Source organism: Lagopus muta, chromosome 20 (assembly GCF_023343835.1).
Source record: "Lagopus muta isolate bLagMut1 chromosome 20, bLagMut1 primary, whole genome shotgun sequence".
Taxonomy (NCBI): domain Eukaryota; kingdom Metazoa; phylum Chordata; class Aves; order Galliformes; family Phasianidae; genus Lagopus; species Lagopus muta.
The window spans coordinates 3,461,266-3,474,859 of NC_064452.1; the positions used below are offsets into that span (position 1 = coordinate 3,461,266).

Here is a 13,594-nt window from a genome sequence, read left to right on the forward strand (position 1 = left end):
AAATTTAAGTCGGTGCTGCCTCATGGCAGGCTGTTCTGTTTTTCACAACATGGCTTTAGGACAGACATGTTTTGAAACTGAATACTGTGAAAAGTCAGGAATAGCAAATGGCTGCTCCTTGACTAACTGCAGGTATCAGTAACAGGCTGCTGGCAAACTGCACTCACTAGCACAAAGATCCTGTATATTACGTTATTATACCCACAGATTACACCACAAATTCAAATACTATTAAGATTTCAGAACTTTATTTTGGGCTTAACAGTTAGGCAATAACAGCCCTTCTTACTAAGCTCTCCTTAAGGAGAGCTGCTCCTCTGTTTCCAGTTGCTGCTCCTTTGGAGAATTGTACCAAACTAGTCCCAGGCTGCCTGTATTCACCCACCATTGCTGCTGTTGGACTCTTTGGCCAAACTCACTGAGAGCCTTTTCTCCTCTTGGCCAGTTCAGCTAATTCTTCCTGGATGTGCCGGACAGAATCAGCATCTCCCTTCTGTTCTGCCTGTTTCAGAGCTGCTTTATACACTTGTTTTGCTTGCAGAAAGTCTTCTGTGAGAAGAGAAAAAAAAAGTGGCTCTAACCAACCACATCCCCCACATGCAGAGGGCAAGGAGCACCTGGAACACTTATAGAACTGGGGTGATTTGGAAAACATTCAGTATCTGCCACCAACTGGGGAAGCCAGATAGCAACTATAATGATGTGTCAAGGCGCTGCTTCAGCATCAAGGTCTCTGAAACAAATCACAAACGCCTTCTGTCCTTTTTGGAACAGCTGCTGTGTCCAGGACAAGGCAAACGAGGTCCCTGTGGGTGACATTCTGGTTCACCTTGGACCAGACCTTCCAGCAGCTGACTCTGGTTTGAATGCAACACAAGTTGCCTACCCCAAGTCAGCAGGCCCTCGAATTAAACTAGAAACAGGAATGCACAGAAGCGACAGACACTGGACATTCATTCACTTACTTTTGTGCATCAGAATTGCTGCCAGGTTATTCAGCACCATGTGCTCCTCAGGGTGTTGTGTCTCCTTTGCCAGCTCAGCTGCCCTCTTCACATGAGAGTATGCCTCATCATAGTGCCCTTGAGCATCCAGCACAGTTGCTAAGTCATTCATGAGGACCACAGTCTGCAGCAGGACAGGAAAGGAATCCTCAGAGCAAAACTTGTGTAGAACTTTGAGCCTACAGCAGCCCCCCATTCATATGTTACGCTAATAAAAGTGCTTCCCAGAGAAGCTTTTGGTAAGGAAGTACCTGTATATTAACGTGACACGCGCTCCCTGTTACCAGCAGAACAGTGCTGTCTATATTCACTGCCAGTAAAGCTGCTTTTAAGGCTACTGCCCTCCCCCGTTCCATCCCTCACAGCCGTTGTGCCTTTCCTTCCTTACTAGTCTGACTCCCATTGTACACATTACCTGTGGATGCGTCTCTCCCTGAACTTCACTTGATATCTGCAGAGCCTTCTCGTACATTTTTTGGGCCACTGAGAGCTGGTTAATGTCTAGCAGATAGCGAGCGTAGGAGTCCAGGCTCATCCCCAGCAGGAGACGAGTGTTGGCTTTTTCTTCAGCTGCAAATAGAGAGGAAGTGGAAGTGAACACTGCAACATGAAGCATGAGTTCACCTCCTCCTATGAGAGCTGGAAAACCAAGCAGCATGAAGACAATGGACCGGCATGAAGATGGTGCTTAGGCAAGGACAGAGGAACAGGGAAAAGATAATGAAAGAAGCCTTTGGCAGTTGAGGCACTCTCACCTGGCAAGACATCCTCAGGCAAGTCCTTTTGCTTGGCAATCTTCTCCTCTAAGGTCAGGATGCAGAACTCATAGCCAGCCAGGGCTAATTTGTGCCTGCAATGTACAACAGCTCAGCAGTGCAAGGCTTCTTCCATCCCTAGAGGGATGGATGTGAATGCTTTCCTTATCCTACAAGACTTTACCCCTCCATTCTTGCCTTCAATGCTCCTGGATTATGGTGCGCACCCTTCTGACCCATGTGCAAAGGGACCCAAGAGGGAGGAAGGAGCCCCATTAAAAAAAAAAAAAGGCCCACAGAGGCTGCCACCCAGTGCTCTCTCTTTTGTGAAAAAAAGAAACTACAAATCACCAAACACCAACTACATTCAAAAGCACGTGTTGCGAGGTGGGGATTTAAGGCTAGAGCACTGTGGCCTCTATGGCTGCTTCTGCCCTAAGCTGGGCGGGTTGTTACAGCAATCGGTGCTGCACGATGGTGAGCAGGCAAATACGTCAGAACTTTCATATGATGGTATCTTATCATATCAAAGCTTCCTTAGGCACTCTGTTCTTAGAGGCACAAACCTCTGCTTGGCCACCATTACCACTGTGAAGCTGAGATTAAAGCAAAACATGCCTTTAGCAGAGAACTCACTGTTTCTGAGCAGCATAGATACTGGCCAGCTTGAGGGACATCTCAAGGATTGCATTGTCATCCTGCCAGGACACACAACGCAACTGTTACTCCTCCTGCACCTTCCCAGGAGAACCGTTACTTTGCCAGAGAACAAACTTAAGTCCTTCAATGTGCCCATCCTGTTTCCAGAGCAGCTTTCCATTAAAGGACATTCCTGAAAAGCTGGCAGGCTCACAGCTACTGCTGCCAGGTACCAGTAGAGGCAGAGCATCGCACCAAACAGACCAAAGAATTGAGCGCGGCACTTCATGCTCCCAGTGAAAAGCCTTCACCAAAAGAACCCACCTCCTTCGTGTCTCCTGCAAGCAAGTAGCTCATCGTTGCTTTGTAGAGCTTTTCTGCCTGAAATGAGAATGTTGAAGAATGACTGGAGGGTGAGGACAACACATCCCTACAATGGAAGACTGCTAGGAGGAATCTGCCTCAAACTCTGGCATTCGTATTGCCACAATTATTATCAAGAGTGGTGAGAAGTGAAAGGCCAACCAGAGTCTGGTGCGACCGCCCGCTGGTCAGGACCCCCACGGTGCCCACAAACTTATCCCAGCTGGGGCTCTGCAGTGCTTTCCTAGGTTCTCCTCGGGCCGAGGATTGTGGCATTCAATAGTAAGAAATAATCCTTCCCTTGTATGTCGGAGCCCAACGCCCAGCTGGGAAAGCTTTGTTTTCAGCAGCACCGCGAGACCGCAGGCTGAATGTTCTGCTTTACAGATCCCAGCTCTCAGCTGTCGGCCCATCCGGCAGGAAAACCAGCGGCCGCCAGACCCACTCACGTTGTCCAGCTGTCCCTGCATGAAGGCCACGTTTGCCATCTGGAAAAGACAGACAGCGCTGGAGCTCCGCAGCGGTTCCGGGCTCCCACGGCTCGCCGCCCCGGCTGGTTACCGTGCTGTACGTGTAGATGATGGCCCTCCTGTTGTCGGCCTGCTGCGCCAGGCGCAGCGCTCGATGCAGCAGTCGATCGGCCTCATCCAGTTCGCCCTTCATGGAGCTGAGCTGCGGGCAGAGAGCGGCACGGAGCGGCGGAACCCCTTTACCCGGCCCTCCCCTGCGGGGCTCCGTGCCCACCCGGCGGGAGAAAGCTGTCACCGCACGGCCGCCATTTCCGCCGCGCTCAGAGCCTCACCTTGGCCTTCTTCAGTAGGAGGATAATGGCGTCCTCGCCGTCCTCCTCGCCGTCGTCCCTGGGAAAGATGGAGAAAGCTGCGGGCCGGAGGTGACCGCCGCCTGGCCCGGTCCGGTCCGGCCCAGCCCAGCCCGCCCGCGGCCCGCCGCGCCTCACCTCCAAGGAAGGCCAGCGCAGCCCCGCCCGGCCGAGCCCACCGCCACCTGGAGAACCCCGCGCCGCCGCCATTGCCGCCCCGCTCCTGCCGGGCCCTGCTGTGCCAGGCGGGCCGGGGTCGCGCGAGCCCCGCAGGGCAGCGCCAGGCCGAGCGGCACAGAGCCCGCGGCAGCGCCGCCGCCAGCATCTTCCCTGGGCGCGGGCCCTTTAAGAGCTCGCCCTCGTCACGTGACAGGAGTCCCCGCGTCACCGGAGCGGCGCGCTCCGTTGCCATGGCAACGCGGCCGCAGGTAGGCCCTGGCCCCGAATGGCTCCGCCTCGGTTCCCGCTGCCGGGATCTGGCAGCTGCCGGCGCTCCCCAGAGACCCCCGGGCTCCCCGGGGCCGCCCCGGGCCTGGGCCTCTTCCTGTCCCTTCCGCTCTCCCCCCGCGGTGCGTTTATGCGTGCGGCGTCCGAAAGGCTCGCCTGAAAGACCCCGCGCCTCGCGAAGCCCTTCCTGCCGAGAAGCGCCCGGAGCGCAGCTCGGGTTCGGCCGGATGCCTTTTCCTTGGCCTCGTGTCGGGCTGGGACGAAGCGCTGCCCTGACAAAATGACCTTAATGGCTTCCCACCGCCTCCTGATCTCCTCTGTCTCGCCCCCAGTCCGCTGGGCAGCGCTGTGGGATGGACGGCACCTTGCCGGCGGTGGCAGAAGAGCTTCTGAAGGAGATCAGGAAGGCTTTTCGGGAGACCTCCCACGGTACGTAAGGAGCAGCAGAGCCGTCCCTGCTGCCCGGGTGCTGGCACAGCCTCCGTAGCAGCGTCGGTGCCCTGCCCTCATCTGCGTCCTTTGCATGCCGTCACACAGCCGTGGCCCTCGCTGTTATTTGGGCTGTTCCCAACCTTTGCGTCCCTGCCTGGAATCAACACAAAGGGCTCTGAAGTAGAGATAATGAGGAGCAGCACCCCTTTAAAAAAAATAACACATGGTTGGATGCTTTCCAACACGGCACTTAGGGAAATTCTGCCTGCCCAGAGCTGGCAGTGCGGGTGGCTGTGTGTGAGGGATGACCGTTTCCATGCTTCCATGGGGCTTTTTGTCATGCCTACACGATGCTCCTTTTTATGGACTCAAAACCAGAGTTGAAAGGGAAATCTTCCTAAACTTGGTTGTGTTTCATCAGTGACCAGCAGAGGGTACAGCGTCGGCCATCGCATGGCAAAGAGCTGCTTTCCTATTGCTTAAAGGAAGAAGGCACAAGCCAACCTTGGTCTGTTCCAGCAGCCAGTTCAGAACTGTTACCTTCCTTGCATTCTGGATTACTGACACAGTTCTGCGGTCTGTGCTGAAAGAATATTAGTCTTTGTCACTAAAAAAGTCCTAAGGAAAGTGTCTGTGCAAGGAGTGCTTTTAGCTGTGCTGAAACTGACCAAATAAATGATCAGGGAAGTCTGGCTGAGTGCTGCATTGGAGTGCAGAAGGAACAAAGACTTCATATCAAAACAGGGTGGCCACCTCAACTGCTTTTTGTTGTACTTGTGTGGCTCTTGTCAGGTTAGAGGAGATCCAAAACGTGCATGTGACTTTTTAAAGAAGTTTATAAATCCCTCTGTAAACAAGGAAAAAGTCAGAGTTCCTTTCAAAGTCCACTTTTCCCTACAGCACCCAAAGCTGTGTGCTGGGATGTGACCGCAGGAGGAAGCTGGTCAGCCTCCTCGGAGAATAAAATCAGAAGAAAGTTGGAAAAGTCAAACCAACAGCATGAAGTCAGAGAAAATATTTTGAATTGTTGGAAGAAAGGGCTTTAAAAGTTAGGAGACCGATAGTCTTGTAGCAGAGTACTGAGATGTACACTGTGTCCTGCTGGTGATAACAGAAACAGCAGATTGGCTGATCAGTGTAAGCTGCTAGCTAAAAGAGACTGTATGGGAACTGCTGAGTCACGGCCTGAACCTCTGATTGATCACCTGAGGCGAGCCATGAGCCAGCCAGAGGAGCACAGCTGAAGGCAATTCACCTGTGCTGCAGGAAGGGGTGGAGCCTGGCTCCTCCTAGACCTATTGAAGAGCTGGCTGCAGTGGGGAAGGGTCTCATCTGGAGATCCCTCCTTCTGGTCTGGTGGTGAGCCCAGCATAAGGGTAAGCCTTCCATTTATTCTCTTTTGTTATCATAGTCCACTTTGCCTAGCTCTCTTGTTTATATTGTGATTGTAACATCTTGATATCCATTGATTATACAGACTGCTTTTCCTAAGTGCAATTTTCCATCTTAACAAGAAGTTCCAATACATGAGAATGTTATGTTTCTGTGCACTGTAATAAGAGCTATAAACTAGCAGGGCCCTCAAAGACCATGCTGGGAAAAGAACAACACACTTAAAGTTAGAATGCCACAGAGTTCTCAGCTGATGCCAAGAGAGCTTCAGGGAAAACAATGTACGTATTTTTAACCAGCTTCTTAAAGTGGCAGAGAGAGATGTGGGGTTTATTATACGTGCTTTGGGAAGAGGCAGTGCTGCTGTGGGTCTGGTCTCAGGAGGATGTGGGAGGCTCAGGGCTGGAAGGGCTGCACTCGGTGAGGCCCCTGGAGGCAGATCAGGCAGAGCCTCTCTTCCCTGGGATAAAGTTTCTTGCAGTGGCTCACACTGACAAAGTCACCCTTTTTGTTTCAGTGCCCGATGACCTGCTGCTGGGGTGAGTATCTTTTGCTTTGCTTCTTGTCCAAGTTCTGCTAAAGGACAGCTGGTAACCCGTTGTCAGTGCAGCACTGCTCTTTTTCCCTGTGTAATGCTTCTCGTGCAGAGTTGCTGAGTGTTCATTGCCTGTAGCAGGAATGAGGATATCTCAAGGGTTTTTCCACATTTGTGAAATGTATCACTGAATTTCCTGCGATGATGTGCACTGATTTGGGTGGATAAAACATGCAGAAACCCAGGATGTTTAACCTGAGCTCTGAGTCCACCTTCAGATCCGTCATGAGTTTTCTGTGGCAGCAGGCTGTTTGGTGATTCATGCCACTGGAGCAATGTATCTCCTCTGTGTTCCTGTCACTGTGAGCACAGCAGCTTCCTGCCATCCCCTCCTGCCTTTGAGTCATACATATGTGTGATGGAAAGGGAAAGTTGAACTTTCCATCCCTCTGTACCAGGGAATTGTTACTTTGAAGATTGCCTTGAGAGGTTTCCTCTGTAGGAATTCTTAGGTTGGCTTCAACACCCGTGCACTGATTGAAGCCTGTGAATAAGTCGTACCCAGGCAGACCCAAGAACTCTGTTCCAGTCCTCACTGATTGGTGACAGAGGTAGAGAGAAGGCACCACTACAGTGAGAAAAGCTTTTCTTTCAAATCCTATTTAACTTTGTGTTCCTGCCTGCTGTAGGTTAACCAGGGGAGGAGATCACCAGGAACTCTTCAGGCCTTACTAATTTTGGGTGTGAGGTTACTTAATATAACAGTTGTGAAAGGTCTGCCTTTGGGGAGGTGTGTGCTGAGGCCTTCTGGACCACAGTGGCTTTTGAAGCGTGGGATTACACTTGACAACTCTCAACTTTTTGCTTCCTTCTTGTCATAAAAGTTAAGAGAAATTCCCTCGTTTAGTAACACTGGGGTGGTAACTCTTGGCAGCTGAATTCCCATCAGTTTTCTGTAACCAAGGGATCTGAAGTGTTCTGATTTCACTTCTGAATCTCTTCCAAATATCTAAAGAACTTCAGTTTCCTTCAGGCATTCCCCTTGCTTATTTCCTGTTAGACTGATCAAATTATATACGTGAAAAAAGAATTCCCTCAAAGTGAGTTACTGAAACTCATTGAACTCAGCCCCCTTCTATTCCCAAACCTAATCGCTAAGGAATGTCTTACGTTGATGTTCCCCCACCCATTGCTGCTCAGCCCTTCAAGTGGGGCCAGTCCTTGTGCCTCGACTTTGTACAAGTGAAGTTTTGCTCTTCCTGGAATCAGTCTAGTCTGCTTGGCTTGTCAGCAGTGAGGTTGACTCAGCCTCATAGGTCAGTCACGCTGCTGGGACGGCTGTGCCTCAGCTCTTTGGCACTGTTTGAAGTGTTCCTCTCCTTTCTCCTGCTCATGTTTTGTACTGTTGTTTCATGGCTGCTGATTCTCTTGTTGGTTACCTTTGCAACTAATCTAGACTGCACATTTTTTTCCTCCATGAATAAAAGGTCTGTAAGGATTATCTCAGCTGCCCCTGGGCTCTTTGGAATGCTCTAGGAGCAGCTGGATGTGCAGCTCTACAATAATTTCAGGCTCATGAGCTGTCTGGACAATAGGCTAGAGGTACAGCTGTCTGGGTTTGACATGCAGCTTATCAGATGTTCTTCTCACCTACATGGCTAACGCTGCCTCACAGTCAGAGGCTGAGGTACAAATCTCACTGCTGTGTCTCTGATGCACTTTGTCTCATTTTGGTTCAGGACAGGAACCACTGCATGTTCCATGGGGGGGGGGGGAAAAATAAATCCTAAAAATGCCTTGTAATTAAATCTGCATTGGGATTTGCAGAGATGTGTCTTCCAGGAGCAAGGCTGTCATCTGGGCTGTCTCAGAGGCAGGGTTGGCAGTCAGTGGTGAAAGCCAGCAAAGCTGAGAATGGCAAATGGACACATTGTTTGGTGGATAGTGGAGCTGTAACTGGTGGGATTTGGGGATGCAAAGGGACCCTTTGGCTACAGGCCTCTACAGGGCTAAGTCCTGTGGATTGAACTAGGTCAGGTGATCTCCTTTTGTGGCATGACCTAAACAGAGACGCTTTTTCTTTCAGGCTGAAGTTCATATTTGGCCCATCTGCTGTCCCAGCTTTGGATTTGGTGGATCACCGTTCTGTCACCCGAGTCGTGTCCCCGAGTGGAAGGACTGCCTATCAGGTAAGCACACTGTCTTTCTCCCCAGTTTCACTTTCTGATGTTTCCAGCTGACATTTTACTCAACTACTGACTAATCAGACAAACACAGAGTCAGTGTCTGCCTTACAAACCCTCAAGAGCTACTGGAGAGCAGTAGCCACAGAATGGAATGAGAACAGCATGTTGCCCTACAGTTTCCTTTACAGCTCCTGGCTAGAGATGGTTTCTGATTTGTTTGTGAGCTTTAGGGTCAGAGGGAGGTTTTCCAGGATTTGCTGATTTTGCTGCATTATTTTCATCCTATCCAGCAAAGGCAGTTCTTCCTCCTGGTGAACTGTACACAATGAAGTGTTATCTGCAGTCACTGCATTTCTTTCCTCGTTGCACTCCAAATCCTCAGTGTCTCTGATACCAGTGACCTCCAATAGGATCCTTGCTGCCTGGAAGGAAGCAGTGAAGGCCAAGCCTGTGGCTTTCATTCTGGTTCACTGTAGACAAGTCTGTGAATCACAGAAGCATCTTCATGAAATGGCAGTACAGACAGAAGAGCTCATCTTAGTCCTGAAGATGAAGCTCCTTGTACAGCACAGGACTGGAGGGCAGCTGGGGCTTCTTAGCTGAAGGAAAAGTCATTGGCACTTCTTTAAACCTTTGCTGGGAAACTGGGCCTGGGTAATGAAACAAATATTTCTCATGTGTTCAGAGCTTGCTTTGCTTACTTTGCACATGGAATCTTCATCTCTTCTGGGAGCTTGGAGTGGACATCTGCTCCTCTAAAGAAGCATGATTCATAAACACACAGGATTCAAGAACACAGGCTTTAATCTGAGATGAGGGCTTGCCTGTGGGTTTTTGGTAAAGCCTAAGAAGCAGCTGCCTCAGTAATTGAATGCTTAAAGGTTGTTCTTTTTTTACTGTTTCTCAGTTGAATATGTCAGCAGAAAATGGTCACATTCTCTGTGCAGAGCTTTGTCAGGCCTCGTGGGCTAAAGTAAGAGTGTGGCAGGCAGGGATGTGCAGTCATCACTTCCCCCTTTTTGTGTGGAGGACAAAGGGAGCCACTTAGAGCCTCTGGTCATCTTGAGGAGCCCGAATGTATGCTCACATACCCTTGGCTTTTCTGCATCGTGACGGAGTTATCTGAATCTCAAGAAGCTTAATACTCATTCCTGGATGGAGGAAGCCTCTTGAGATGGGGGAGATCAGAAGAGCATGATGGGAGGGTTTTGATGTGCCACATTCTGCCCTGACAGCCTGTTCTGCTCTGGACAGGGCTGTTCTTAATGTGTGCTGTCTCAAGCAGCGTGTACTGCAGCAGGAGCCTAACTGCTGCATGCTAAAAAAGAGCCAGTGAGAGAAGTGCTGTCCTCCTGCCTCTGCAGGTGGAGGTTCCCTAGCAGAGGAGGAGCCCTTGGGCAGGTTGATCAGGGCCGGTCACCTGGAGCTAAAGCAAGACAAGCCTGGCCTTCAGCCTGGCACTGTGGTTATGGTGTGGGTGTCCAGCATCAGCCAGGTATGTGTCTGCATCCTCTGGGCTGATCCATGGCCTGCAGGAAATGCTCCCTGCCCACAGCTGTGCTGCTTCAGAGCAGCATTGCTCTTCACCCTGCTGATTAAGGCCACTCTGAGTTCATTTAGAGAAGAATTTGAAAAGCTATTTTCTCTGGAGGCGTGAGGCCGGTCCTATTGCAAAATTCTTCCTCAGCACATCTGTCTGAGATGCAGAAACAGAGCAGAGCCTTCCCCAGGGCCACTAGCTGAAGCTCTGACAGGAGTGCAGGCTGGGGCTGTAGAAACTGAAGCTCTGAGTGGGACACATGGTGGCTGGGTAATGTCATTGGCCCTCAGCTCGTGTCTGTGTGTGGTGCAGATCCCAGCTGCGTGCACTTCTCCCTCTGCAGAGAAGCACGCCCAGTGCAGTGGGGGCTGGGGGACGTCTGTGACTGCCTGCACACATCCATCTCACTGCCCTGAAAGCTCTGCCCTCCTGGCTGCGCCCAGATGTGGTTGAGCTGGAATGTGCCTTCGCTGGCAGCTGGATCCGGGGAGCTCTGTTTGTTGTGGCCATAAGGTTGGTGCTGTTGTGAAACTCCTCTGGGTCCTCATAGCCAAATCTGAGATCTTGATACTTCACAGACTAAAATGCTATTTGTGTTTCATATCACCCAGCACATCTCGGGCACTGCTTCAGGGAAAAATGCCTCTGCTCAGACAAGCTTAAAGACTGCTTGTAGTTTGTAGTGTAGACAGCTTTTGCCCTCAGGAACTGAGATGGGAGTAGAAAAAGCCCTCATTCGAGTGAAAATTGATTTGTCTTTCAATGCCCAGGCATTAAAAAAAAAGTAGCTCTTGCTACTTAATACAGGGATGGCACTGACTGGGTATTCAAAGGCTGTTACTTCACAGTTGGTAATCATCCTAGAAGGGCTTGTATAGTATCTGCCTACACTGCAGGCTAGAGCCAGCCCTGTGTATTCCTGGTCAGGGATACGGCTGACCTGCTGCAGAGCAGCTGCTGCTGGCTGGTGTTGGAGCATGCTGGACGATATGGGGTGAGCAGCAGTCGGGGCACACGTTGGCTCTGCCTCAATTGTAAAAAAAGCTGTGATCTGCAGGAGTGAAGGCAGCAGGGAGGGAATCTGTGCTCTCGCCCTGCTGCCAGCCGTCACTTCCGTTGCTCACATCCTGCTTTCTTCTTAAATATGTCTTTGAAAATTGATTTCCTAGAATTCTGTGGCAGCCTGCCCCATCATGAGGATTAGAGCAGCAGGTCGTGGCACAGAACGTGGTGCTGCCTAGCAGTACAGACAGGGCAGCACTAGCTGCCACAGGGGCAGAGCTGGCTCTCCTGCATCCCCACACACAGGCAGGGGCACCTCTGAGGTGGTTTTTCCTCTCTCTGCATCCAGCAGGCACCTGGAGTTGAGAGCACAGGAGGAAATCTCACAGCATCTCAGGGTGAAGAAAGTCCCTCAGCGCCTGACTTGACCACAGCAGAGCAGAAACAGCACCTTTTCCTCTTGTTTTTTGGAGATTAGATTCCTGCCTTATTAGGCAGAAGCTGTATTCTTGCCATCTAGATCAGAGTGGGGGATCTCTAAGCTCAGCCCAAATCTGGCAGTCTGTGATTCCCCCCTCCCCCCCGAAGGAAAACACTTCTGAAGAAAAAGCAGCATCAGAACACTTCATCTTGAAAAACAACAATCAAAGGAGATGATAAAGTTATTACAAGTGAAACAAACTTAGCCTGGAGTATAAGGAAGGCCCAGGGTAAAGGCCAGGCTCTGTAAAAAGCCTGATTTCCCCTGAAATAATGGTGTGGATCTCATGTCATGATCTGCCAGGAGTGATGAGGGATAGGAGGCAAAGGCATTTCTGTGGGAGAGCTCCAACCTGCAGACAACACCTGCAGGGCCAGGGCTGCAGTGAAATGCAGGGGATGGGGGAAGGCTCCTTTTGCAAACACAGTGTAGGGATGATGTTCTTCTGGACTGATGTAAGAATGTTTGATACCTCCTGGAGGAGAGCAAAACTCTGCAGAACTGCACTTTTTCCTTCATTAATTTAATCTTTGCATTTAAGGTATGGAGGGAATATGCCTCAGCACCAGCCCTGTGGAGGAGCTGCATGTGGTAAAACGAGGCAGTGCTGTTCCCAAACCAGAGATGAAGCAGGGAGGCTTCTTCTCTGGAGACTTGGACTCTGTTTATTCAGACAAATCTGGATTCCAGCGGCTGCAGCTGTTCTGGAAACAGAACAGCAGCCTCCAGTTCCTGGAGCTGGTTAGAAAAAGCCTCAGTGCAAGTGCTTACTGCTGTTCACCCTCAGTCCCACTGTCATCAGTGGCCCTGATTTCACCCATGTGAATTTGTGACAAAGAGTTCTGGTCATTTTTGACCATCCAGTGTCTACCAGTACAGGGAAGAGGCTGGCTGGAGAGAAGCCAGGCAATTGGGATGGGGCTCAGTGCTTTGTGGCACTGCCCTTTTCCCCCAGACAAGTCAGGATCTGAGGTCTGTTGGGAGCATGGGTGTACGTACAGGAGTGTTTCTCTGCAGGGAGAGAAGTGCACAGAGGCATGGAAAGCTGAGGAGTTTCAAGCTCAGTGTGGATCTCTGCAGTGTTTGAAGCCCCTTTTGTATTGTGGCCCCTGCTTTCCTGCTGCGTGCTCTGAGTCTCTGGGGACATTGGGCAGATACAGGCTGAGATCAGACAGATTATACCGAGTGCTCATCCTGAGTTCCTCCTACCCTCTGACTGCATTTATTTCAGGTCCTTGGGAGCTCAGGCAAACTCTACACCTGCTACAGTTCCTGCCACTTCTGCACGTGTCCTGCTTTTGGTTTCACTGTACTGCAGAAGAGCGAGAGCCTTCTGGTAAGCTGACTGCCTTAACGTGGGGAGCAGGGAGCTGGGGAGATGTCCATGCTGATCTCTCCCCGCTGAGCCTAGGAAGGCTGACCTGGGCAAACTGGGGCTGCAGGCTGTGCCAGGGCTTGGTGTGACAAGAGGGAGCCATGTTCCTGCAAGCTGAGAACTTCATTAGGTGCATTCTGGCCTGGGTGGTTTGCTGTGGCTTCCAGGTATAGCATGACAGTTCTGTGTTGCTCTTGCTGTTAACTTTTCTATGCTGTTATTTGCAGTGCAAACATATACTTGCTGTCTACCTCAGCCAGGCCATGGGAGCCTGTCAGGAGCTGACTGTCTCTGAGGAGCAGCTCACAAGCATCTTACTGGCTGAGGAAGAGGATGAAGGATGAAGGACTCAGATCACATGCACATGTGATTTCTATGTACCTCCTGGCTGCATAGCCAGCATTTTTCTTGTCTACACGGCTGTCAAATGTCCATTGCAGCTGGTAGGCTTATTCTTGTGCTGTAATCAAGTATGACTTAATTAGCAGCTTTGCACTGATACATAATAAATGGTAAGAAGCCTGTGCTGACTTCAGTTTCATTAAGCTATTCTTGGGATTTCTGAAGATGTTTGGAGCAGGTCTTGGATCTCTCAGGAACCAGTTCTGTGACTGCTGGTCCTG

General features: G+C 50.7%; 2 protein-coding genes across 3 annotated transcripts; one reads left to right on the plus strand and one right to left on the minus strand.

The window, feature by feature from the left end:
• Positions 1-197: 197 nt before the first annotated feature.
• TTC19 (tetratricopeptide repeat domain 19) lies at positions 198-3,993 on the minus strand. Of its 2 annotated transcripts, none has more exons than XM_048967243.1 (10): positions 3,720-3,993; positions 3,564-3,640; positions 3,323-3,433; positions 3,211-3,249; positions 2,723-2,779; positions 2,396-2,457; positions 1,760-1,854; positions 1,420-1,574; positions 966-1,128; positions 198-549 (listed from the first exon to the last, which is right to left on the minus strand). In XM_048967243.1, the coding sequence occupies exons 1-10, from the start codon at positions 3,991-3,993 to the stop codon at positions 416-418; spliced, it is 1,167 nt and encodes a 388-aa protein (XP_048823200.1). In that variant the 3' UTR covers positions 198-415. The 2 variants fall into 2 exon arrangements, with proteins under 2 accessions (XP_048823200.1, XP_048823201.1); XM_048967244.1 differs by having other exon boundaries at positions 209-549; positions 3,564-3,621; positions 3,720-3,925.
• ZSWIM7 (zinc finger SWIM-type containing 7) lies at positions 3,899-13,495 on the plus strand. The gene is made up of 6 exons (XM_048967270.1): positions 3,899-4,009; positions 4,361-4,457; positions 6,370-6,391; positions 8,474-8,576; positions 12,828-12,932; positions 13,199-13,495. Exons 1-6 carry the CDS (start codon positions 3,992-3,994, stop codon positions 13,313-13,315), a joined length of 462 nt encoding a protein of 153 aa, XP_048823227.1. The 5' UTR covers positions 3,899-3,991; the 3' UTR covers positions 13,316-13,495.
• The last annotated feature ends 99 nt before the right edge of the window (positions 13,496-13,594 follow it).

Coding starts and splice junctions, on each gene's coding strand:
- ZSWIM7 (XM_048967270.1), top strand. Junction 6,392..8,473: donor CCCGATGACCTGCTGCTGGG/GTGAGTATCTTT, acceptor TTTTTCTTTCAG/GCTGAAGTTCATATTTGGCC. Junction 8,577..12,827: donor GTGGAAGGACTGCCTATCAG/GTAAGCACACTG, acceptor CATTTATTTCAG/GTCCTTGGGAGCTCAGGCAA.
- TTC19 (XM_048967243.1), bottom strand. CDS start 3,993: ATGGCAACGGAGCGCGCCGCTCCGGTGACGCGGGGACTCCTGTCACGT. Junction 3,250..3,322: donor TCATCTACACGTACAGCACG/GTAACCAGCCGG, acceptor TGTCTTTTCCAG/ATGGCAAACGTGGCCTTCAT. Junction 1,855..2,395: donor ATCTATGCTGCTCAGAAACA/GTGAGTTCTCTG, acceptor TGTACATTGCAG/GCACAAATTAGCCCTGGCTG.